This window comes from Necator americanus, chromosome III (assembly GCF_031761385.1).
Source record: "Necator americanus strain Aroian chromosome III, whole genome shotgun sequence".
NCBI classification, from domain to species: domain Eukaryota; kingdom Metazoa; phylum Nematoda; class Chromadorea; order Rhabditida; family Ancylostomatidae; genus Necator; species Necator americanus.
The window spans coordinates 26,097,657-26,122,065 of NC_087373.1; the positions used below are offsets into that span (position 1 = coordinate 26,097,657).

General features: G+C 41.5%; 4 protein-coding genes across 6 annotated transcripts; 3 read left to right on the forward strand and 1 right to left on the reverse strand.

The window, feature by feature from the left end:
* Positions 1-6,592: 6,592 nt before the first annotated feature.
* RB195_010957 (uncharacterized protein) lies at positions 6,593-7,261 on the forward strand (the record flags this gene model as incomplete). The annotated part of the gene is made up of 2 exons (XM_064192171.1): positions 6,593-6,864; positions 6,922-7,261. The coding sequence occupies 2 exons, from the start codon at positions 6,593-6,595 to the stop codon at positions 7,259-7,261; spliced, it is 612 nt and encodes a 203-aa protein (XP_064049754.1).
* Positions 7,262-7,454: 193 nt separating this feature from the next.
* On the forward strand, positions 7,455-8,075 carry RB195_010958 (uncharacterized protein; the record flags this gene model as incomplete). The annotated part of the gene is made up of 1 exon (XM_064192172.1): positions 7,455-8,075. One exon carries the CDS (start codon positions 7,455-7,457, stop codon positions 8,073-8,075), a length of 621 nt encoding a protein of 206 aa, XP_064049755.1.
* A 401-nt stretch (positions 8,076-8,476) lies between these two features.
* Positions 8,477-8,689, forward strand: RB195_010959 (uncharacterized protein; the record flags this gene model as incomplete). The annotated part of the gene is made up of 1 exon (XM_064192173.1): positions 8,477-8,689. One exon carries the CDS (start codon positions 8,477-8,479, stop codon positions 8,687-8,689), a length of 213 nt encoding a protein of 70 aa, XP_064049756.1.
* Positions 8,690-12,145: 3,456 nt separating this feature from the next.
* Positions 12,146-22,990, reverse strand: RB195_010960 (uncharacterized protein; the record flags this gene model as incomplete). 3 transcript variants are annotated; one of them, XM_064192174.1, is made up of 10 exons in its annotated part: positions 12,146-12,244; positions 14,418-14,504; positions 16,874-17,008; positions 19,656-19,775; positions 20,082-20,153; positions 20,277-20,383; positions 20,550-20,709; positions 20,775-20,888; positions 22,729-22,818; positions 22,886-22,990. In XM_064192174.1, the coding sequence occupies 10 exons, from the start codon at positions 22,988-22,990 to the stop codon at positions 12,146-12,148; spliced, it is 1,089 nt and encodes a 362-aa protein (XP_064049757.1). The 3 variants fall into 3 exon arrangements, with proteins under 3 accessions (XP_064049757.1, XP_064049758.1, XP_064049759.1); XM_064192175.1 differs by lacking the exons at positions 20,277-20,383; positions 20,550-20,709; positions 20,775-20,888; positions 22,729-22,818; positions 22,886-22,990 and having other exon boundaries at positions 20,082-20,183; XM_064192176.1 differs by lacking the exons at positions 12,146-12,244; positions 14,418-14,504; positions 16,874-17,008; ... (1 more) ...; positions 20,082-20,153; positions 20,277-20,383 and having other exon boundaries at positions 20,542-20,709.
* Positions 22,991-24,409: the final 1,419 nt, after the last annotated feature.

Here is a 24,409-nt window from a genome sequence, read left to right on the forward strand (position 1 = left end):
GCGAAACCGGCGATAGTGGATCCTCTCTACAAATCGGTAGGGTCGACGCGTAACTCAAAATAATGAGCGTGATCATGCTCAGTTCATGCTAGTAATCCAGAAGAAAGAAGTAGCCTTGCGAAGCAGCTCAAACTGTGCAGCGAGGGTGGCTTCAGCTTCCTATTTGAGTCATATCATTACGTATTTTTATGGCTATATTATTGGATATTATTATGTATACGAAATATTATACTTCATTCGATAGAGGTTTCTGCATCTCTACAAGACAGTTGAATTTTGAGGCGGACAAAATGGAACATTTTCGGTATCTTAGTGTGGTTGAACGACGAAACTTTACAAATCGTTCGCGTGATTTTTGCTCTGTATAGAAGGTGTCGACTAAGCCAGGAAGAACTTTAGGAAGAACCAACGATAAAAAACGAAAACGAAGAAAAATCATGGTGAGAAACAATGTGAGGTATGGGAAATCCTGGCGTATGATTGATGGAAGGCTTTGGGAATGATAGGTGGGACTGCAACGGACATTATATCATTGACTAAACAGCTTTCTGGAAAAATTGGGAAGAAAGGAAAATTACCTTAACACACAATGACATTCCATTTCAATTATCTGAAGAAAAAAACAGGAATGGAAAGAATCTAAAGTCAAAATTCAACTATCTTGTAGAGATGCAGATAGAAATATAATATGGAAATATGGAATGGGATATAATGGAATGAAATATAATATTTCGTATACATAATAATATCCAATAATATAGCCATAAAAATACGTAATGATATGACTCAAATAGGAAGCTGAAGCTACCCTCGCTGCACAGTTTGAGCTGCTTCGCAAGGCTACTTCTTTCTTCTGGATTACTAGCATGAACTGAGCATGATCACGCTCATTATTGTGAGTTACGCGTCGACCCTACCGATTTGTAGAGAGGATCCACTATCGCCGGTTTCGCGGTACACTGCATTTAAATATTTTAAAAAAGCAAACGCTAATTAAATGTTTTTGAGTTTGCAACTACCATCCTCCTAGTCTTCTGAATGAATATCAAATATTAATATCCTGATCTCAAAAAAATGCAGTCTATGGTTTACAGTCAAAACGTCCCGTTGTGCGTTGCAGTAGTGTAGGCGAACACTGGGGGTCCTTCAGGGCTACGGCCGAATTGGGGCTAACGAAATTCCCACCGTGATGGACGTTGTCTCACTCATCACGTGCGTCCAAAGTTTATTGAAGAAAAGCAGCTTCACCTTCTCTGCGGTGTACCAACGAACACCGATCACATGGTGGACATCTAAATGCGTCTTCTCTTTCGAACCTTTCAACGGGTCAAACGAGATCAGCTGCACGCTAGTATTAAGAAGCGTTTGTAAAAAGAAGCTGCATTTTCGCAACTTTCAAAATTTTGGAGAAATACCCTTGAAGGGGAGTAGTTTGTGGGTCTATTTCGATTAGTTATTCTAATTTACCTGAGGCCAAATTTGCGTTGCAGAAGAGATTCGCCAGTTTGCTCAGTAGATCGCGTAGTGATGATGTCCAGAAATGTCCGAAAGTGGTATGTTTTGCCTCCTTCCTTTATGGGAGCCTCTGCCTGCCAACTCCTGAGTTACTGTACTGGGAGAGGAGGGAGGGAGAGGGAGAGGGAAGGAGGGAAGGAGGAGGGAGGGGGGCTTTGTTTATCAAAATAGTACTAGAACTAGGGCCTAGCTTTTTCATCACCCGATCTGAAGGAGTAAATCTTGAAGTTCTTGTAATTTGGATGCGATTTTGCGCGGGCCCGCTGTAGTAGTAGGATCAGCAGAATCTGGCAAGCATGTGGCGTGGAAGCCTCCTTGTTCGACATTCAGTAAGCGTTGCCATAGCGATGATTCAGCATTTGTTTTCTCGAGCCAACATCGAAAATTGCTGCCTGCTCTGCCTTCAAAACAGTGCCGACCTCTTCTTTTCTACCGTACGAGCGAGGGTGCTTAGTGGAACATAAGAAACACGAACAAATGACAGAGATAGACAATCATAGATTTTATTAGCGTTGACTGAGTGGACACTGTGAAAAGAACGAACACAGGAGCAGCTTTCTTAGAAACTTTTTCCATGAGCTATTCTGTTTCACCATTGTTTGACCACAAATCGGCCATGTTTGGATCTCTCCACGAAATGATAATGTTACGGGTGTAGATTACGAGTGTGTGCGTATTTATGTTCACTTTTCCGTAGTCATCCTAAGAAAAAACTGTGTGGGAGACTGCCCTCTTCCTAGGAATTTTACTTCGAGGCATCTCATACCACTATCTTTGTACACGCGCCGGTCCCCTTTCCGGCCTATCGATTGGTTTTACTCGAATAGGCAGCTAGGGTAAGCTCACTGATTATGGTCCGTCCGCTCACAAAAACAGCGCGTGTAAAGGGGTGACGCGTCATGACATGTCTCGTTGGAAAAATCGTACGGAAACGGCAATTGCCATGACGTTTTTCAGGACGATCAGGGAGAATTGGGCGCCAACACATTCATTACCGTAAGCTACACCCTTGACACTATCGTTTGTTGGAGAGATCCTAGCGTCGTCGAGTTGGCACTATGCTGCATTTAACCTGGGATTGAAGCAGTATGGAAGAATTCCTATAGTAATTTACGTTAGTTCATAGTTTAGTAAAAAAAAATGTAGTCTTCGTTCAATAGGAGGAGCTCAAAAATACTAATATCCAGTTTAAATTAATTGCTTATTATGTACTTTATTACTTATTAATTACTTTAGTTATTAGGATTTAATCATCTCATTTGTAGCTGTGTCGAAATCAGTTACGTTTCTCGTTAACAAAAGTAGAGGGATTTTTTTGTTAAAAAACAGACGTAATTATATTTAGCATTAAAATCAGAGAGAGCAAAAGATCAAGCTCTACCCAGCTCTCGACCCACAACAGCGACACGTATGAATAGAAGAAGGTTCATGAAGAAGAAGAAGAAATGATAAGCCATGAAAGGGAATCCGAACACGACCTAGAGCTTCCTAAAATCCCTTCAAAATCTTCGAGAGAGAAAGAGAGTAAGAAGAATTCGAAGTTTTCGTGGAAGCGAAGTATGCATCAACAAAATAGGGTTGGTCAGTTGTCGATAAGATAAGTGATGGGAAACGAAGTTTCTCGGAGCGCTGAGAAGTGCAGAGAGGTAGGAAGAAATTCCAAAGCATTCCTTCCAAAAAACCACTTTCATTGTGCAAATTCCGGAACTAGGAATGCAAGTGTGTCCTCATGACGATACTATGCACTATGAGGGTGAACAGTTGTTGTCCGCTGCTACGCGCTATGACGATCTCTAGTCATCGTTAAACGCCATTTGTACACGTTTCTTTCGTGAGAGAAAAGTGGTTAGGTAAATAAAAAAAGGCAAGAAGGTTTTACAGAAGTGAAAATATGGAGGAGGCAAATATGACAGAATAAAATCGATATAGAATTGGAGTTAGGATAAAAGCAAAAGTCGAAAGCAATCGAGACAAAACAACGAGTAACAATGATCTTTGGTTTTTTTTAAATGATGATAAAGTGAGACGAATACAAGGTGGAGATAGAGGTAATAGTGAGGGGAAATACAGGAAGGCTGCTTTTTGACACAGGAAATCCTTAATCTGGCAACAGAATGGATTTTGGATCCTGAATTATGAACTACGTCGAAGACAATCAATAACGATGATGTGCAATGACGAAGTGATTGATCATTTCGGAAGGGCACAACAAAGACTTACGTGCTCCTCTTCCGGCGAGGAAAGCCAAAGATCAAGTCGAAAGGAAGTGTCGAAAAACGCATCCGCAGCTTCAGGCTGCAACAGTGTCCCTCACAACAGCTGTCAGTGATAGAAAAAAGCTAGCAGCTCAGTTCCAGGAGTGGATAAAAAGAATAGAATAGTAGAACTAAAATTTGCCAATTTCTGAGTTAGCAGAACTCATGACAGCAAAGAGCGATTTTCTTTCCGCACAACTTGTGCGACTATACCCAAACATTCATTTCCAGATTTCTTGAAGATTGATAATGTGAATATTCCAGCGGATTGGTTGCTACGATAGTAAATTCAAATATAGATTTCGCATCCAGATTGCATCAAAAAACAACGCTTCACTGAAGAAAAACGGCTGCAGTCACAGAGAAGTGTCAGGACTTCCGGGCACCTAAAGATGCATTCAAACTTACGCGTTTTCTCCTGCCATCTCTGTAAATTTCTCCAATAGTGTTTTCCAATACGAGTCGAGCTAATTACTTGGTGTTTTGCAAGATGCATATTTTTGTCAGCATAATGATGATATTCTTACTGTTTAAATTGAGCACATGATGTGAAGAGGAATTGGCGAGTTGCTTCTCCATCCTTTTCGACAAATTTTCCACATTGTGGAGAATCGATTTGTAATACTCTTTAAGCCCTACTGATGTAGCTTTTGTTTAGAAAATCTGCAAATATGCGCATTAATGGGAATATTTGTGATGTCTCCATGACTGTATTGACTCTGCGAAATAAAACTTCGAAAACTTTGCATACTTCTCAATATTCTTTAAACATTATTTTTAAAATGTTGGCAGAGCGATTTTAAGAAACCACAAAGATGCCTGAAACCACAAACCCCTGGACCAGCCTGGAAGTATATCGTGACCTAAATGTCCTGTCCGGTACATTTTACTGTAACGCATAGCCACTCCGAAGTACTCAATTCCTCTAATTGGATTAGAATTCGTAATGAGCAAATCGTTGGAGGATTTCTTTAAAATTTTGATCCTTTTAAAATATCAACTTGCAGTTAAAGCCATTAAATCTAAGCATTAAAAATCTCTGTGTTATTATCTTATTAAAAAGATAAATTCATTTAATAATCAGCCATTCCGTACATAAAGTCTGTTGAAGGATCCAATGATGTGTTCCATGTGAATCGATGCGTAGAGCGCTGCTATCTAAGCGTATCTCTGTTTTTATTGAAGCGGTCGGGCATCAATCCCTGATAAAACTCAGGTTTTTTTTCACTTAGCATTGAAGACCTTAGAGAGCGCATTTCTTATCCAGCAATAATGAATTTTCCTGTTATCACCCAAAAAAGAAACTTCTATGATGTTACTAAAAAACTAAAAAAAAACTACTAAAAAAAGACGTCTACTGTAGGAATTAGGTATAAAGTTAGTGGAAGATTGGCTCTACGAACTTTTTAATAACGGATATCAAAGGAAATTTGTCGCAGTACAATTTCTTACAGTTGTGAAGAGAGATTTTGTCTACGCTTGAGCAATGTTTGGTGTTTCCAACTCTCCCACGTGTTTTTAAGCTTAGTTGACAAAAATGCTTAACGTTTGCTCAAATCTTCGAATTTTCCTCATCTAGCTACAGAGAGAACCAGGTTACCGTGACGTCATAATTTCACGAGGCGAAAAAGTGCGAAATTTTAGATATTCGGCCGCGCGTCAAAATCTATTTGACTTCTAAAAAAGTCCAATAACTCAGCTCATAATTTACAAAAACCCATTTGGTTTGAAGTACATTTGAAGGTTGAAGTATAGTATGTTATAGAGAAGGATTTTTGCTTTCAGAATTTATCTTCATTTTTTCCTAATTTATTTTCATTCTCTCAAACACTAGTTGAGGAAAAGTTGAAAATTTTGCTATATTTTCACTTTTTCTCAACTAGCTTTCAGAAAAACCAGAGGATCTCTGAAAAAAAGTTATCTAGCTTTTTTACAGCGCAAATTGTCCTCTACAAAAGGCATATCAGCTCGTCCTTTCTCGCCTTTTCTTGAGTCCGTCATTAATGTTTACTTCAACCTAACCGACACCCGAGTAGGCGAACCGTCGTTTCCAATCAGAGTTTGTGTTACACACTTCTAAATTAAACCGAATGCTAAAATTACCCCTAAATCACCATCATCATCATCATCATATTAGTTGTTTTTCCCAATTTGCAGAAATGGAAGAATTCCGGCTAGGATCGAGCTCTTGACCGTTCGCTTTCACTATCGAAAAGTAAAATTGCGTGTAAGTGGTAGGAAATAAATAATAGTGAAAAAGGTTTTATAACGTATTTTTCGTCGTTCTCAGCTGTTTTTTTCCATTTTGCAAAAGTTGCGATTCCGGTTAGATTGAACTCTCGACCGTATTCTTTTCTGTAACCGTACAGAATACTATAGAATTCCATCAAATCCGCTTCTCGCACATATTAGAAAATTCTTCAAGTGAATCATTGCTGTATGGGAAATCCAATAGTTAAAATGTCAGGCCTACGCTATGTCTAGTAGCATTCCTCTCTCAAGAAAATTGAAATTTGTCATTCCTTTGTCCGTACATATGCTGCGTGTATCGATGTATTGGGGCTCTTGTAGCAATAAACGTTGGACCATCCACGAGGGCCAAATCAATTTGTATCAATCTCGAAGAGTAAAATAGTAGAGAGTACCGTGAAAATGGTTTTAAAATGTGTTCTCCGTGTTAAAGTCGCTGTACTATTTATATTATATATTTTTACTTTGATAATGCCATTGTCATTTATTAATATGTATTATATTATTTTATTTTATTATGATTCATTTATTACGCGTCAGTTTTTTTGTTTGATTCTCCTCACTATACCTGGATGGAAAAGAATATCTGTTATCGGCAACGAAGGAGTAAAGAAGTCCTCTACGACGATTGCGTACTCGAGGGCTCCTTGTCCCAAGATGACCTGCACGTCGAAGAGGACCCAAACGCAGACTACGAGATGCTGCTCAGAGGATTACGAGCCAGTGCTGAGCGTGCTTCGAAGCCGCGCACCACAAACTTGGATCGAATTTCGAAGATCACCAATGAATTGTTGGAAGGAAAAAGGGCTTTGAGGTTTGATCGGAATGCATCGCACATTGAGCAGTTAGTAGCAACCATTAGCTGAAGAAAAGCGTTGCAGGAGGATCTCATAAAATACAGGCAGAAGAAGATTCTGAAAGCAGCACAAAGAAAAACAAGTCTAAAGAAGTGCCGCAGGGATCTCCGCGAATATAATATTCCGCTAGCAGCCTTGCTGAGCGAAGACGGGACTCGCACGTCTTCTCGTCGTGAGATGGAAATCATTACGGAGAGGTTCTACTCGAACCTTTTCCGTTCATCAACTTCTGTGTCAAGCCCGATCATCTCCACTGGTGAAGCTCCACCACAGATTCTCCCTTTGGAAGTACGAGTCGCTATCAAGAGCATGGAACCTGGCACAGTCCCCGGACCTGATTTTATATCAGCAGACTTTCTGCTGGTGGCCATCCACTTTATGTAATCTTAGCAGCGCACATGACATCCTACCTTCAGAAAGACCGCAGATCGCAGACCAGCAGAAGACCTCGCGAACCGTTCTTATCCATAAGGTGACCAAGAGGACCTTCATAACTACCGTCCGATATGCTTGCTGATACAAATGATGTACAAAGTATTCACCAAGATCATCCTCACGCGCCTATCTAGACCGCTGCATGAAGCCCGGCCTCAAAAACGAGCTGGATTCCGTCATGGTTCAGCTGCTTGAACCACATCCAGACCGTGTCGAAGGTCATAGAGGTTTGCCGGGAATACCGCCTGCCCTTGTTCTAACTTTCGTCGAATATGAGAAAGCCTTCGACAGCTTAGAAACGAATGCAATACTGTCAACGCTGATCGATCAAGGTGTGGACGCGTCGTATGTTAGGACATTAGCCAATTGCTACTATCGATTCACCTCTAAGATACAGCTCTTCCACCGCCCCCTCACAAAACTCATTGGAAAAAGGGTACGACAAGGCGATACTATATCGCCGAAGTTGTTCACGACTGCATTGCAAAGGATAATCACTTTCCTGGGAGAAAGGGACATACGTGTTGATGGAAGATTTCTCTCGAACCTTCGTTTTGCGGACGACATCGTTCTCTTTTCGAGCAGTACCAATGAAGCAGAAACGATGCTCAACGAATTGAACGAAGCAGGCAAGAGAATAGGACTGCGAATAAACAGAAAGAAGACACAGTTCAAGAAGAACGCCTACTGCAAGGACGGAGGAGTACGACTTGAAGGCTCCCAAATCGTGGAAACTCATACGTATATCTCGGACGTTCTATGAACATGGAAAACGACTTGAAAGAAGAACTGAATAGAAGAATGAGAGCAGCATGGGCAGCATTCGCAGCCGTCAGGGAAGCTACGGACCAGTTGACGGACCAAGATCTTCGTGCCCATCTTTTCGACTCGACAGTTCTTCCAGCGCTCTGTTACGCAGCGGAGACGTGTGCAGACACCGCTGCCACGTCTAGGAAGCTACTTACTACCCGCAACCTTTGATGTTTTCTGAAGCTCAATCGGCGCACACAACACCTAGCCGGTCTTCGCAACTCCGACTAAGAGTAGTGTTCCTTCTTAGTTGTATATATCGAAAGCAAAGCATAGATGGGTTGGTCACGTTGTGAGAAGAATCTACAATAGATGGACTGAAAGAACGCTAGAGTCGATCCCAAGAGATGCTAAATGTCCTCGCGGGAGGCCGTCAACGAGATGGAGTGGCGTGTTCGCTACACGGATGGACCAGCTGAGAGCTCAGCTGGTTACGACTCAAGGAGCTCGCCAACGTCACTCACGAAGCTTGAGAACATCTTGTATGACAATGGCGAGGGAACGAAACGAGTGGAAAAGATGCTGCGGCCCGCACGTCTAGTGAAGATGGACCATCTAAGTATCTAAGTAAGTAACTAGACCGTTAAAACCCCGTTGCTAAACGTGATCACAGACAGAAAATCTGTGGTTGCGTACACGACTACTTCCATGATATTGGAACGCAAGCTTGACCTGTTCTTTGTGATCATGCAACTGCAGGAGATACTCGACATCGATAGGTTATCAGAGGGTCTGTGAAGCAGCAACGCCAAGACGTAAAGGACGTTGCAAGAATGGAAAGCATTGGGCTTCTAATGTGTGTACCACAAACCCGCTACCCACTAGTGAGTTGTGGAAACAGAAACTGTACAACCTTGAATATAGAAGAACAGAAAGGGATATAAGGCATTGTAGCAACCCTCACAAACCTCACAGACGTGAGACTGTTCCTGATTTACTGTTGCACTGATTTCGTGATGCAGTTCGAAGACCAATTTTGAATTATGACTTCTGGAAAATATTATTATTCGTTTATCTTAGTTACTCTAATATTCTAATCTTGTCTCTAATTCTATATCTAAGTAACATCTATCATGCTATATAATAACTCGCTTAGTCAGTGTGTGCATGTGTGTGTGTGTTTGTCTGTGTGTCACGAAAATACTCCATAATGATGCAAAACTCTTCACAGGTGAAGTGCCGAACCATTGCCATGCAGCTGTTGGGCCAGCACTCTACCTTTTAACCATTGTGCAATACTATGTACACATAGTATGTTGGCTTTGATAAGGCAGGTTAGTTTCTCTCATATGTTAGTGGAGGTAAATAAACTTTTATGTGAATGTATACTCCAAACTTGCAAACTATCATGCTGCTGTATAATAACGGGCTTATTCTGTCACGTGTGTGCGTCTGTGTATGTGTGTGTCTCAGTCAAGAAATCCCAAAAAGAGAGCGAGACGGATACCATGGCGTCGGTTTGGTGCGCTGGAGCCCCAACGCGGTAAAAGTGGGTGAGACGGGTCCTACAGCGTCGAATTTGTGCCCCGAAGCCAGATAGCTGTAAAATGGGGTGCGACGGGTCTCAAGGAGTCGGGATGGTGTGCGGGGCCAGAAAGCTACAGAGTGGGGAGAGACGGTTTCCACTGCGTCGGATTGATGCGCGAAAGCCCCAACGCAGTAGAATGGGTTTCGATGGTTCCTTCACATATCTAATTCCCAGCATGTCTCCCTAACCCTGCTAACATTCTTTTTTCAAAAGGAGGAAACACACGTGCAATACATAGTAGCCAACCGTTTACGCGACATAGAACGTTGTTTTTATCACTACGATAGTGATATTTACGTCATTCCATGCTAGCACATCATTTTTTGCTATTAGTTGGAAACGGAGGAGACTCATCAAATCAATAAACAAAAAGTTGTTCCAAAAGGCACCGGAACCAAACACACTTAAATCTTAAAAATAGCTATAAAAACATATTAACCGAAGCGAACAAGAAAAAAGCATGTAGTCCGGCTTTAGCCGGACGTTCAGGCTGGTATTATATATATCTATCTAAATAATATAGTCTGGTCACGTCTTAGTCTGTCACGTGTGTGTATGTGTGTGTATGTATGTATGTGTGTGTGTGTATGTGTGTGTGTGTATGTGTGTGTATGTGTGTATGTGTGTGTATGTGTGTGTGTGTGTGTGTGTGTGTGTGTGTGTGGAACGAAATTCCAAAAAAGAGGTAAGTCCACCGACGTTGTAGAGCGGTAAAACGGGGTGTGACGGGTCCCGCGGCGTCGGGTTGGTGTACTGGCGCCAGATATCCATAAAATGGAGTACGACGAGTCCCACAGCATCGAAATGGTGCGCAATAACTTTGTGTGCATGTCGCAGGTAAATGGGCTGTTTCATAGCCGTGGCCAATGGGCGCGTTGCCTTTCACCTTAATGAATACTCCGCATGACTATCTTCTTCTCCGTTCGCCTCATGTTGGTAGCATGCCTTCCTCAAAAAGTGGAAACAGGCATGCAAACGGCTGCTTGAATAGCAGCGAACAGTTTACATGATCTGACGTAGAGCGCTATTCTTATCAGTAGGATAAAGTCTTTCACGTCATTTTGTGCTAAAGCATCATTCATTGATAACTCTTGGAGGGAAACAGGAGGAAAACCCAAATTTCGAGTAATATTTTCAAATTGTGTCTACATTATATTGGTAACGACGAAGTGTTTGAAGCTGAAATTTGAATATTTTCCAAATGTAGAACTGGGGCGGTTAGAAAGAGAACTATGAAATCTCTTGCCTTTATTTATAATTTAAAACAAGATGAGGAAAGATTGTTAGAAAAACACAAGTCTAGTTTCACAGAAAAGGGCACTAATATTGATTTTCGTTGATAAGTGAAGGGGAGCGAAGCGAACCCCACAGAAAGTCTGAAGTCCGGCTTTAGCCGGACATTCGGACTGGTATATAATAACGGGCTTATTCTGTCATGTGTGAGTCGTGTCTGCCAGTCACGAAATTCGAAAAGGGAGGTGCGACGTAGATTGGTATGACGGCGTCAGATAGCTATAAAAAGGGGTTGCGACGTCGGATTGGTGCCCCGGCATCGTAGAGTGGTAAAATGGGGTGCGACGGGTCCAATGGCGTCGGATTGTTGTGCCATAATGCAGTATTATCGCGCAGTAACTTCGTGTGTATGTCGCAAAAGGTAAATGGGATCTTGCAACCGTTTCATACCCGTGGCTACTGCTCGCGTTGCTTTCACCTCAATGACTCCTCCGTGCATTTGTTTCCTCTCACATTTGCCTCAGGTTGGTATTATGCCATCCTCAGAAAGTGGAAGCACAAATGAAACCGCCTGCTTAAGTAAAAGCCAACAGTTTACATAACCTGATGAGGAACGTTATCCCTATCAGTACGATGATGTCGTTCACGTCATTTTATGTTAAATATCATTCTTTGATAGCTGTTGGGGAAAAAAGGAAGAACACCCATACTTCGTATAACACCCATAATGCTATAAAATTGTGTATAATATATTATATAGGGACCGAAGGAGTGTTTGAAGCTGAAGTTTGAATATGCGCAAAATGTAGAACTGACGCGTTTAGGAAGAAAACGATGAAATTTTTTGCCTTTATTCATATTAAAAAGGAAAGAAGGAAATGTTGTTAGAAAAAATTATGATTTTACAGAAAATGTCACTACCATTAATTTTTGATTAATTTTGATTAATTGACCAGTGAAGATCAGTGAAGCGATCAGTGAGGAACAACACAAACAGTCCAGCTTTAGCCGGACATTCAGACTGGTATGAACACAAGACATGAAATGAAGTAAGTGTCTATGATCCCAAATCTACAAATTTGGCGAAACGTTTGCAACATAATGTAATACAGTGAAAATTTTATAATGGAAGTCCTCAAATCCTCAAGAAACGCATAAAACTTCAGGTCGTTCCTTTCTGAATATTTCTGAAGAAATGTGCGGAAAATACAGCGGCAACGACTTCATAATATTCACTAAATGAGTCCAACAAACGTCGTTTTCTATATGACGTTTCCATCCACGAGTGCGATGAGGCCTCGCCTATAGGATCCACTAAAACGCTTTTTGATCGCTTCCGCCACAGATTTCTTGTATAATACCTGAAGTAATTAAACGTTAACGTCACAATCTTGCCACTCTGTAGTAACTGCCAATCAACACAGTGCTGGTAATAATAATATGGGTACACAAGTCTGCTAGTTACCTGTACCTGGAAATTTCCGCTTTCACAAAACATAGTCAGGGTCCTGAGCATACGCCTTCGGAAAGCACATCCTATATGGCTATGAGCTCCATGTTCAACATACTGCGACATCTGCATGCATTGTTTGCTGCAGTGGAGGAAATACGTATAATCCTTCATCAACATCGAGAACTACACCTCCTGTTGTGGCGATACTGATGAGAAAAAAAATAGGAGACTATGCGATAACGACGAAAAACGAATCTAAAGATTGGTGGAGGAACTTGGACCGACGTCGTTCGGATGCGCCTTTGTAGGAGAGCGAGATCACTTTTCATAGTGTTCTCAACATGTTTATTTATATCCGAGATTGCGGACGGTAATAGTCAAACTGAAGCAAGGATGGGACTTGATTAACAATCCAATAGGCTTGGAAAATGATACCATTCCACCAAGCAAATGTGGGACAGGTAAAATCATCTGCTAGACCTTTGTGAGTACCCTCAACATTTCTCCGACGTTTAAGAGAAATCTTCGCTGCCATCAACTTACGAAGGAATTTTCAGCCTCTCTAAATTCCAAGTAGCAATGCAAACGAAAGATGCCAATTTCTAGATTTCAGCCCTGCAAAAGAACATACTTTTCCTAGTTCTTCTCACCTTAGCGGTACGGTTTCAGAAAAAAAAGTCGTAGAGTTGCACCTCGACATGGCAGACATCAAAAACGCAAAATGTGAAAAAAAAACTCCACATGAAAAATGCGAAGTGCAGAAAAATTGCTAAAGCCGATGCCCATTAATATTGAAAACACTGACCAAAAAGTGACTGGATGATGCCGACTCCTTACATAAGTATCTTCATTACGCTGCACAGAAAACGCTCCAAGTTTAGAGGTTAAGAAATAAGTCTGCGCTGCATCTTCGAAGAAATGATGCGCGTACAATTTCGTCTGTGTCTACCGCAGAGACAGAGTTGAGTTGACTAGTGATACGGTACACAATGACAAAGAGGCTGGAACCGGTTCCGACTCCCTATAAGGTTGACTTAATGCGCTGCATGCCGATAATTCGAGGAAAGTTCGTGCGTTTTATTAACGAACCGGCAAACCACTGGTGCAGTTCGAATATCAGGCAAACATATTTCACCCTATGAAGCGGAAATTGTAGCTAGACAAGAGACTATTGAGGGACCCTTTCAGTTCATCTTTGCTGTCGATGACATAATGCGAAGAACAGTTGAGCGGTGCACCGTAGCTGTCATTCTAACATCATCATCGCATCCATTGAGCGATTTGGAGTACGCGGACGACGTAGTAACATCCATTTCAAATAGTTCCAACTTATAATCAGAACTAGCTGCAATTTACACTACGACTACGGGTCAGCTTTGACAAATGTGATGCAGATGTGACCCCAATCGAGGTGGAGCTGATCGAAATATTTTAGCGGGCACGACGGTATGTGAATAAAGATTAGTGATCATCGATTCTACCACGTAGACTCAAACAAAATAGTAAAGACCCATACGAAACTATAAAAGTCCTTTTTATATCCAAGGTGAGAACTTGTGATAGGGGTCTAAAGGTTTCAGACAGTAATGGGAAGGGTCCGGTGGTGCGAGAAAGCAGTGAGATGAAATGAGATGGATCTCACATCGTTTGGTTTATGGTTTAAAAAGAAAAGTACTTTCCTAGTAGTCATGTCCATATATACTCATTTCATGTTGCAGCAACTTGGTTCAAACTGGAATAATGTTTGAATGAATTTTTGTAGTATTGAGGTTTTTAATAAAACTCCTGCAACTTATTTCACCTGTAGAAATACTACTGAAGGAAAGATTAAATATTGCTTCTAACAACAACAACAACAATCTTGATCATGTCGCGAAAAGTCGCGAATTATTTAAACTTTTCTCATTGGTTTTGGTGAGTGAAGCGAGGATCACCAGAAGCCTGAAAGTCCGGCATTAGCCGGACGTAATAAAGCAAGGTATTAAAAACCACAAGAAAAAACTACATGTTATTTCAATTACCAAGTTACTAAAAGTACCAAGAGTTCCAATTACTAGGTTGTTGCATAAGAGATCTCTCACCTGATACTGAGCCCTTATATCACCCATATCGCATTCACTACGACTAACAACAAGCCGAACTAGATCAGATTCAAATCTGTACCACTCCTAAAGTAATTCCTGTTACTATACGTATTTAAAAAACGACGACAGTTTTAAAGGCAGCATACCACGAATCTGTAGTGGTACGGACTTAAGGTGGAGTATCCGCATACGGGGTGGTAGATTATGGAGACCGGGGTGGTCCAGTTCACCTTTCCCTGCATCACTGCAAACAGCCGCCTCCAGAACGCTGTTTTGTACGATGTCTTCTATTGCAGCGGAACCATCCCGGTCTCCATAACCTACGATCCTGTATACGGATACTTCACCTGAAATCCGTACCACCCCCGATTCGTGGTATGCCGTCTGTAAGAGAAAGCTTGAGAAAGCAGCAAGATAAGGAACTTGAATGAATTGAACCAACTCTTGGATTTCTGCGTGCGGAACAGCTCCTCCAGGTCTATAGTAGGGTCAAAACGACATGCAGCACGGTGCAGTTGTGTAAGCTGCTGCGCTCGAAGCGGTGCGGTGGAGAGTAGCGGGTAGGATCGAATGAGGACCCATTCTAGCACCATTCTTCACCGCAGCTTGCGATGGTCCCACCTCAATTCACATCGTTTTCTCCACTGCTCCGAGCCCAACCGCTTACGCAACTGTACCGTGCTTAATGTTGTTTTGACCTTAATATACATGGTGCACTTAAAAACGATTTCTTGCAACCAGTAACACATCAAACATAGAATTATGCATAAGTGTAAAATAGGTTTCAAAAGGCTTCGTGCTAGAGTTATTTCGGTAATTTGATTTTATGTGATGTTATTCATGATCTGCTCAATATACCACATTAAAATTCCTCTAATAAGGTGTATAAGCGTAATGTATATAACTGAAAAACAATCCTTTGTGATGGCAATATAAATCATGAAACTATAAATATTGGTAAGAGCATGCAACATCAATCAGTGTTCAAGTTCAAATTTGACAGCAATGTTGGGGAAATATTTGAACGATCAAGAGACATGTAAAAAGAGTATACCGCCGGCGTAAATCTGTTGTAACTTCACACGTCCTCAGTGAAGACGTGCACTGAACTCTCGTTTGTATGAGGATTTTGCTTTTTTTAATATTTTTCCTTATATTAGTGGAAGAATAGGATTGCGAATACCTAGAGAAGTTGTTTTTACCAGTTTCATTTTTTGTGTTACTCCCGAAAAATAAAACCGATTGTTTCCCTTATAAGGTCTTAGATTATAAGCATTCAATTTCCGTCTCATTTCTATGCAAGTGTACACGCATAGAACCTTTCTTAATACCAAGAGACCGCTGGTTCAATAGTTTTTCTTTATTCCGGGGTACCTTTCCAAATACTTCATTTTGCAAGAACTGGATTTCTGTCCCGCTTCTTGTGTAACTGTACATAGTTAGTAATCTTTAGGAAGAATTTTCGGGATGACTTTGCTATGACTTCAATCAACCGCTAATCGTGCCAATTACACGCAACATGGTAAGGAAATTGGATTCTTACAAGATCTTAGAGGTGTTGTAAAAGCAGAAGAAACGAAAACACTTATGGAAAAGGACTTTCTTTAGACTACATAGCTTGCAAATGACATGGGATCCATAAAAAACCCCATGTCATTTACAGACTATGTAGAAAAATTTCACACGGTAGCCGATTCCTTTTCTTTTAAGGGCGGAGATTCCTGACGGTGGAGTTCTCAATTAGGATCCTGCCCCTCCAATGGCGCATGGCGCCACGCCGTCAACGTTGGTACAACTATATTGTCCCCGAGTCTCATCCGGGAGACTCCCGAAAGAGAACTCCCGAAGTTTGGACCATCAAAGTGTGCAATACTAGGTCTGTGGGTTGAGTGCCGCTCCCACCACGTAAACTCTTATTAATCCCACTCATTCAATTGCATATGAAAAAATTGTAGAACACCATAAAAACAAATGAAGAGAGATCTGGAGAGTTTTCCGCGTAGTAAAAGACAGAGTTCAGTGCTGCCTCTACAGAAGAGCGTACATACAACACGTTTTGTGCCGACTATATGTCCTCATATCCTGTTGAGATATTTTTTCTAGTCATATGAGTATGAAAAGATGGGCGAATAGATTCAAGAAACTCGGAGATTTTCTCGCACGAAGATATGGCACGAGACTGATCCCTAATTCTTCACATTTTTATTCTGGAAAACTATTGCCTGGGATGTACACTTGGGTCAATCAACCCCGTTGTTTTGTTCTAAAAATGTTATTCTGGGAGAGTGGCTTAGTTTTGGCAAAAGTACAAAAATGACCAGTATGATACAATGAAAAAGTTATAAGGATAAGGATAGATTACATTGAGTCGATCATTAGTTCAGGTTTTTTTCTGCTCGTAAATAATTATGGATGAAGCAAGAGAATTGATTAAAACAATGAGAAACTCCTGCCTTTATGTATTTGTGGAGCAATTTCGCAAAATACGATGGTTTGCTTCGCACAATGGACGCTATTGCGAAGAGACCATCACGGAAGGTACCGGAGAAGTCCTGTTGTATTGCAGCGTCGATTGAGTGATGTGCCACCTAAAATTATGTCGAACATGCAATCTGTAGTTGCAAAAAAATATGGAAAAACACATGAAACCTTTCAAGGAATACTGCACAACTTGTAACAGAAAGGAGATGTCCACTCGCATTTGCATGATGTGCAAAATGCGAGTGGACATCTCCTTTCTGTTACAAATTCTAGAGAAAAAAAACCTACTCAGATGTCTTCACTGAACGAGCACCACATCTTTTCCAAACGTTTCGCTCCCTCGCTATTTTCATCCAAGATGTCCTCAAGTTTAATAGTTTAATAATGTTGACGAGATCCTTGAGCAACATCCAGCATTCGTATCCAGTAGCGAACACATCACCGCATCTCGTCAGCGGTCTCCCTCGAGGGCGTTTAGCATCTCTTGGGATCCACTCTGGCGTTCTTTTAGTCCACCCATCGTCGATTCTTCTCACATTATAGCTGGCTCCCTCTGTGCTTTGCTTTCGGTAAATACTACGCTGGATCGCAAAGAAGGGACATTGCTCCCAAGTCGGAGATTCAGAAAATATCGCTCAAGAGCTCTGAGGGTAGTAAGTAGCTTCCTAGACGTAGCAGTAGTGTCTGTACATCTCTCAGCTGCTCCGGAACTTTCCAGATAGGTGCGAAAACTGCACATGCTGCTCTCATCGTTTTATTCACTTTTTCCTCCATATTCATACAACGTCCGAGGTATACGTATGAGTTTCCATGTTTTGGGAGCCTTCAAATTGTACTCCTCCGTCCTCGCAGTAGACGTTCTCTAAAGTGCTCTTTCTGCTTATTCGCAATCCTATCTTCTTAACTGCTTCTTTCAAGCCCTTAAGCATCGTATCTAGTTCACTGGTACTTATCGAAAAGAGAACGATGTCCGTAGAATGAAGCATCGGGAGGGGGGATCTTTTTTATGGATAAGAACGCTTCGCGAGAACTTCCACTGGTCTGGAATCCTTTCTTTCTGATGACCTCATGTACGCCGCTAGAACTACATAAAGTGGGTGACCACCAGTTCGAAGAAAGCCTATCGATATAAAATCAAGTACGCACTTCAGAAGGTAGAATCCATCCTGGGGCTTCGCTAAGGAGAATGATCGAGATTAACACAGGAGTTCACGTACTGAAAAGGGAAAGAGTAGAAACTCTCAGTGATTCTCCGTAATCTCCATGATTTCCATCTCACGTCGAGGTGTTGCCCGTCTGCGCTAAGCTATGTTGTTAGTGGGATAGTATATTGGCGGAGGCTCTTGCGGCTTTTTTTTGACTTCTTTGTTCTGCTCTTAGAATCTTCTTCATCCTGCTCTCTTTCGAAAGTCTTCCTGGGAAGTTTTTCTACGGCACGTGCTTACTACTACGGTTAATGTGCGACGCATTCGGATCAATCCACGAAGTCCTTCTTTCGGACAATCCCAGGGTGGTGTTCGAAATTCGATCCAAATTTGTCGTGCGCAGCTCTAGCATACGTCCAGCGCAACGTGCAGAGCCACTACAAAACGGTGGTATTACCGTGACATCAAATATGCACCATCTCCGGTTTGTGAGTATGTGGTCGATCTCCGCACGAATCGTGCCACTGGGCGATTCCCATGTCCGACAATGATATTTCTACATTAAAAGAGAATTCCAATGAAAGAGGCGAGCGACCGACAACAGCGCGAAGAGTCGATTGCAATTCTCATTCCGGTCCCCTTGTACAAATCTTCCCATCCTGTATTTCTCTGCAGTGGCCTTTCCTAATTTTGCGTTGAAGTTTCCAACAAAAAGTCTGTAGAAGGAGTTCTCGTAACGGATCACTTCCCTCAGCTCCTCATAAAATGCGTCCAATCCGGATCCATCAACTGCTGCTGTTGGTGATTAGCAGTTAGTGATCCTGAAAGATTTTTTGGTCCAAAGGATCTTGGAACTTTTCAATTTCAAATTGGAATCGCAGAGGTTTAAGAACGCTGTTTCGGATATACAGTGATAAAAGGAAGCTGAGACATCAGGTCAAAGTTTTTATCCTGCCAGACAGGTCTGACGCAAGTCTATCGACTCCGAAGAAGTGAGTTTTGGTTGGCATTTAAGTCTCCGACGATCGACACCTCAGTCACATCAAATCTCCTACTGCGCTATTCTCATCTATATATGTGAAATAATGGAAACTTTTAACTCTAAGTTAATGTTTAATCTTGTCATTTTGGATTGCTGCTCGTTGCGTATTTCATGTCAGAACAAATACGGTCACTTTTTACACTTTCAGGACAGCTACAGAAAGAAAGCTACAAAGTCCGGTCGAAATTATTCAATTTATGACCCAGTACAGCGCAAGCGGTTGCATTTGAAGCGACGTGGTTTCCATTCGCCCCAAGATTACCACTGCAACGCAGCTAGTGACTTGTGAGCGAAGGGGGTGGGCCCACCCGAAGCACAGTGGAACGCAACATGGAGGAAGATAGCACACTTTCCAGCGACTGTAGTTGCCGTTAAGTATGTTCACTCGAGCGGCTGCACGTCAATCGCAGCTTCTGAGCTTGATACTCCCTCCAGTCCAGTTGAAGGCGTATGCCATGTATGAGTATAAAAAATTCTCACCTACACATTATTCTAACATTTAGTTTAACAGTTTAACAGTTTAACAGAACATACTGTAATATTTCTATGAGAATACACAAAACATACCTTTTCATATTCTTCAAATACAAGTTCTAGTTGTTTAGTGTTTCGGCTCACTAGCACCTCAATGAAACAGTTCTCTAAACCAAAACGTCGTTGTCGAGCGGAATACAATTTAAGAGCATCCTTAAATTAGTGAATGAGGGTGGGAATACTTATTAAGCTGAATTATAGGCGGTTCAAAACGACAGGAATGACGAGTGGTGTAGCGGTGCATTTGCGTACGCGCTCGAAACGGCGCGGTGGAGGCAGCAGTTCGAAGCGCATTGGGACCGTCGCAAACTGCAGCGATGGATTGTCCCAGCAAAGGTTTCACCACGCTCCTAGCCGCACCGCTCCACCGAAGCGCCTCGAGAAAAGTTGCGTACGCAATTCCGTACGTGTCGTTTTGACCCTACTGTATCTGTCAGTGAAACATCACATAAAACGAACTTTGACTGCATTTTGTCGATTTGTTGTGTTGGATTCATCTCGGCGACAAGCGCATAACGAAAGAAGGAGACGCTGCAAGCAAGTGCTTTCCAGGTGGAGCATAACAGCGAGAACTGCTCAGTGCCAAGGAATTAAGAATTAAAAAACGGTTATATGGAGAATTAAGGGGTGGTTTTGTAAGACATTGCTATCCACTTCTTTCAGTAAATTATTCATCAAAAATCTTTTAAATGCAAAGCAAAATATCAGGTGAAGCGATTCTTTTAGCACGTGAAACCATGAATAACAATAATAGACAAGATCTCAAAAGCTACTCTCAAACTATCAGAAAGAACGAGACTCTGCGAGTCAAAACTAGCTCGATCATCATTCCATTTTATTTCCAGGATTTTTTAAACTGAGCTAAAATGTACCCACAAGCCAAGGGTGTGGTTAATTTATACGTCAATTTCATAATTTTCTAAGCACTTAAAGATCCCCTTTCCTGTAAGTATCCACTGGTTTTACGTGAGAGATCGGTCTCGAGTTCCGTCCCAAATGTTTCTTCGTAGGCGCGACGAATATCAGCAATCTGTTTATTCGTTCTTGACGTCATCACTTCGATCAGCACAGATTTTCTGCGAAGACCCTGGAACTGTTTGGCAATCTAAAGAGAAAGAAGCGGTTAAAATTCTTATCGGATACGCAATGTACCTGCATAGCTTTTCGTAACTGCTTCGCATCGTACACAGCGGCCGGTTCCATCAGTGCGAGCAGCAACCTCTGTTTCTGATCGTCTGATGCTCCGCTTAATCTTATCTTGAGTTTCTGAAGTTGTTCGAAACCATTACTAAACAAATGTAACGTGACCAGAACACAATATTTGCACTAAACAGCTAAAGCAGTCACCAGTAACACGCCGTTTTGCCATAACTTTTCATTGTCGGCGGTATTGCTGGAGGAGAGTCCGCCCTAACCCATTAACGGCGATGGTAGTTCTGGGCTCTACTGGCCACCATGGACCGAAGTCATTTTTGGGCATTCGTTATGGACAACTCGGACAGTCTCACGTGATCAAGGTTATTTCATTTCATTCATTTTTGCATTTCATCCATGATTTCTAGACTGTCAAAATGCGGACCTTCACAAACCATTTTCGAACGCTGATGTTCTTGCACTAACAATGCAATAGACAAATAAGTTCAAGAATGGAATTCGCTGAGAATGGGATCAATTCAAAGGAAGACGAAATTATCCAATTTTTGTGATTATGAATGCAAATGGGGCTCATAAAATTACCCGCTTTTTTACAATATTGTTTAGCGAGAAATACATGGTGGAAGTATAGTAAGGTCAAAACGACATGAATCACGTACGTAATTGCGTACGCCGCTTCTCTCGAGGCGCTTCGGTGGAGCGTAGCGGTCAGGAGCGTGGTGAAACCCTTACAGGCATTACCCATCGCTGCAGTTCGCGACGGTCCCACCTCGATTTCAACTGCTGCTCTGCATTTTGCGGACAATGACAATTGACTTTACAACCGCTTCTTTCATTGAATTATTCAAGAAATCCTATTCAAACAATATTCCCTCCTGCACACCTTTTAGTGCTACTTCAAAAACGAACTGTATCTCGTCAATACATCCCATCGAAAAGATATAGATATGGTTTGTTGTACTGGGTCGGTGCACATCTATTGCTGTCTTTTTCGCGGCTTTCTATACTCCAAAAGTGGTGGTGATTAATTTTTCGTATAAATATAATCTTCTCCTTACAGTTATAGAATCCATACGATAATAATACGATCTAGAATCATAACTATATTTGCCATATTACCACTTTGTGAGTGGTTGGAAAGCAGCGCAGTCATTTCGCGATCTCAACAAACTAATAATCATTTTTAAAAAAAAAAAAAGCCGCTTCTAACCTACCACTCACACCTCGTTGCCTCCTTGCAGTGGAAGAACCTCGCTGTTCCTTCGATTGAAACACCTGGCGATACGCAAGCTTTCTATTTTTTTACTGCTTTGAAGAGAGGCCACGATTCGTCAACAGCGACTACACTCTCCAGGAATGGAGTTTTCTTGTTTCAATGCAGGAAATCGGAGAAAATCCGGACACTTTCCACATTGAAGTCTTTGGTCAAATGTGTCTGGTCGTCGAAATTTCATGGTTTACCTCTTCCTTCTTCATCAACGAGGTTTGTGTCGACCGATTTAAACTGCTTGAACCATCTTCAGTTTGGTTTTGATCATTGTTCCATCGCCACAATTTTTTTCCTAATATAGGCCTCGCAAAGAACGTTGACAAGAAAAACTCATCTCTTCTTTGGCACTGCTGCTATATCACCAAGTCCTACTCTCCTTCTAAATCAAAGAACAGTTCACGCTGGGTATTCGAGAGATCTACTTACTGAACAAAAAAGAAACAAAGGAGTCTTTTTCCCGTTTAATATATTAAGTGCGTGTCACTGGTGACTTAAACGGTTCCAATTGGCCGAACGTTGCGACTCACAATGTCGTCAACAGGTCAAGTTAAAATTGGTGTTCGATCATTCGAATTCCCTTTTTCTGTTTTTTTTTAATTTCCCTAGTTTTTTTTTAATTGTTAGCTTTTACTCATTCTGAATTACCCTTTAAAGCTCAAAGAATTGCACTAGCACTTTTACCTTTATGAGACTTTTTCCATACATCAAAAAGAAGGTTCTGGCGATCTCTTGCCTTTGCCAGTTGCAGCGATAACAAAGAATGTTGAATAACTGCAAATTTGTTACTTTAATTTAAAGAATGTGACACATTATGCATGTAACTAAGTCTTCCAACTACCTCCTTGGAATGGCAAGCAAAACCTTTCAGGGTCTTCCGAAGGCAGGCGGCATCCTGATTCGCATGGAAATTAGCAACTGGTAGGATAGAAGGTGTATCGGACATTTCTACGATTACTTGAGAACATATTAATGATAACGAGAAAGTCCTTAGGCAATGATCAATGCTTGGTAAACCAGCGTTTATCAAATCGAATTTATTAGCTGACGCCACCTGACAACCTCTACGCGGTAAGTACAATACAAAATGGGGTGCAAAAAAAAATAGATGATGAGGAAAAACGTATTTGACTAATTCGGCATTCCAATGCCATGGGAAGAGCAACCCTATCTAAAAAGCACTGAGTAATTCGGATTTGAACGCAGAAAGGAACCTCAGACGTAATGAAAAAATCATGAAAATATCCAAGTTGATACATTGATAAATTTACTTGAAAGCTGCGGCAGTCGCGCGACCCGAGAATTTGCGCATATAAGAGCCTGACACAAATGTTTATAGGATGATTGGACGCTTAACAGAAAAACTGACGGAATGCCATCCACAAAAAAAAACATGTGAATCGATGAGAATAGATGCGGTGATAAGGGTGGTGTTTGAAGCAATGCAACATTAATCGACTGTCAAATGGAAGCTTCTGCAACTCTCTTCATCTTAAGAACGAGGAAATTAGGGGATAGCGAGATTCACTTTAGTACTTCTCGCACAGGATTGCAGTTGTGGCAATAAAGTACACGTACCTAGAGCAATGATCTGGAGGGAATCTGTTATTCAAAACAGTTTATTTTGATAATACTTTGTGAACGTTATAAAAAAAATCTGATCCCGTGGTCATTCGTTTGTATGCCATATTACGTTAGGGTTGCGCTAACGATTTGTGAGTAAATAACGGCGAAGTGATCTATTAGGTTCAGTGACGCAGGTCCATTTATATTTTTGTTCTAAGGTTGAATATAGGTGGGCATAGGTTGGCATCTCCAATACCCTCGACTCTGCCTGCATATGGGCCAATTCAACAGATAAACACTGATGAAAATGGATCGACCCTGAAACGAATGAAGATGAGGAAAGCGGCGGGTCCGGATGATCTCGACCGTGACAGAGTTCATGTAAACTGGCTAACACAGTTTCAGAACCGAGGTGTAGAAGAAAAGGAGATCCATCTGGGATCTGGAAGGAGTACAATACGGTAGAATGCTTGAATTGCATGTCGATTCTTTTTCTGTCCCATAGTATGAGGGTCCCTGAACGGGGTATCGACCACAGATTTCGAGACACTCCCCATCTGCTCATTAAACAATTCGGATTCGTCATTAACTAGATGGTTGGAGCTCTTACCTCGTGATGTTCTTAAAGCCGGACACAGTAGAATATTCAAGATGAGTTTGAAAAAAAAAACTGACATACGCCGGTGTTTGAATACTGATGTCTAACAGCATGCTTCTCTTATTCTAGCAACTTTCAGATGTCTAGTGCCATTTGCTCAGTATACGGACCGCTCATACATTCCCACCGTTAGTAGTTCTT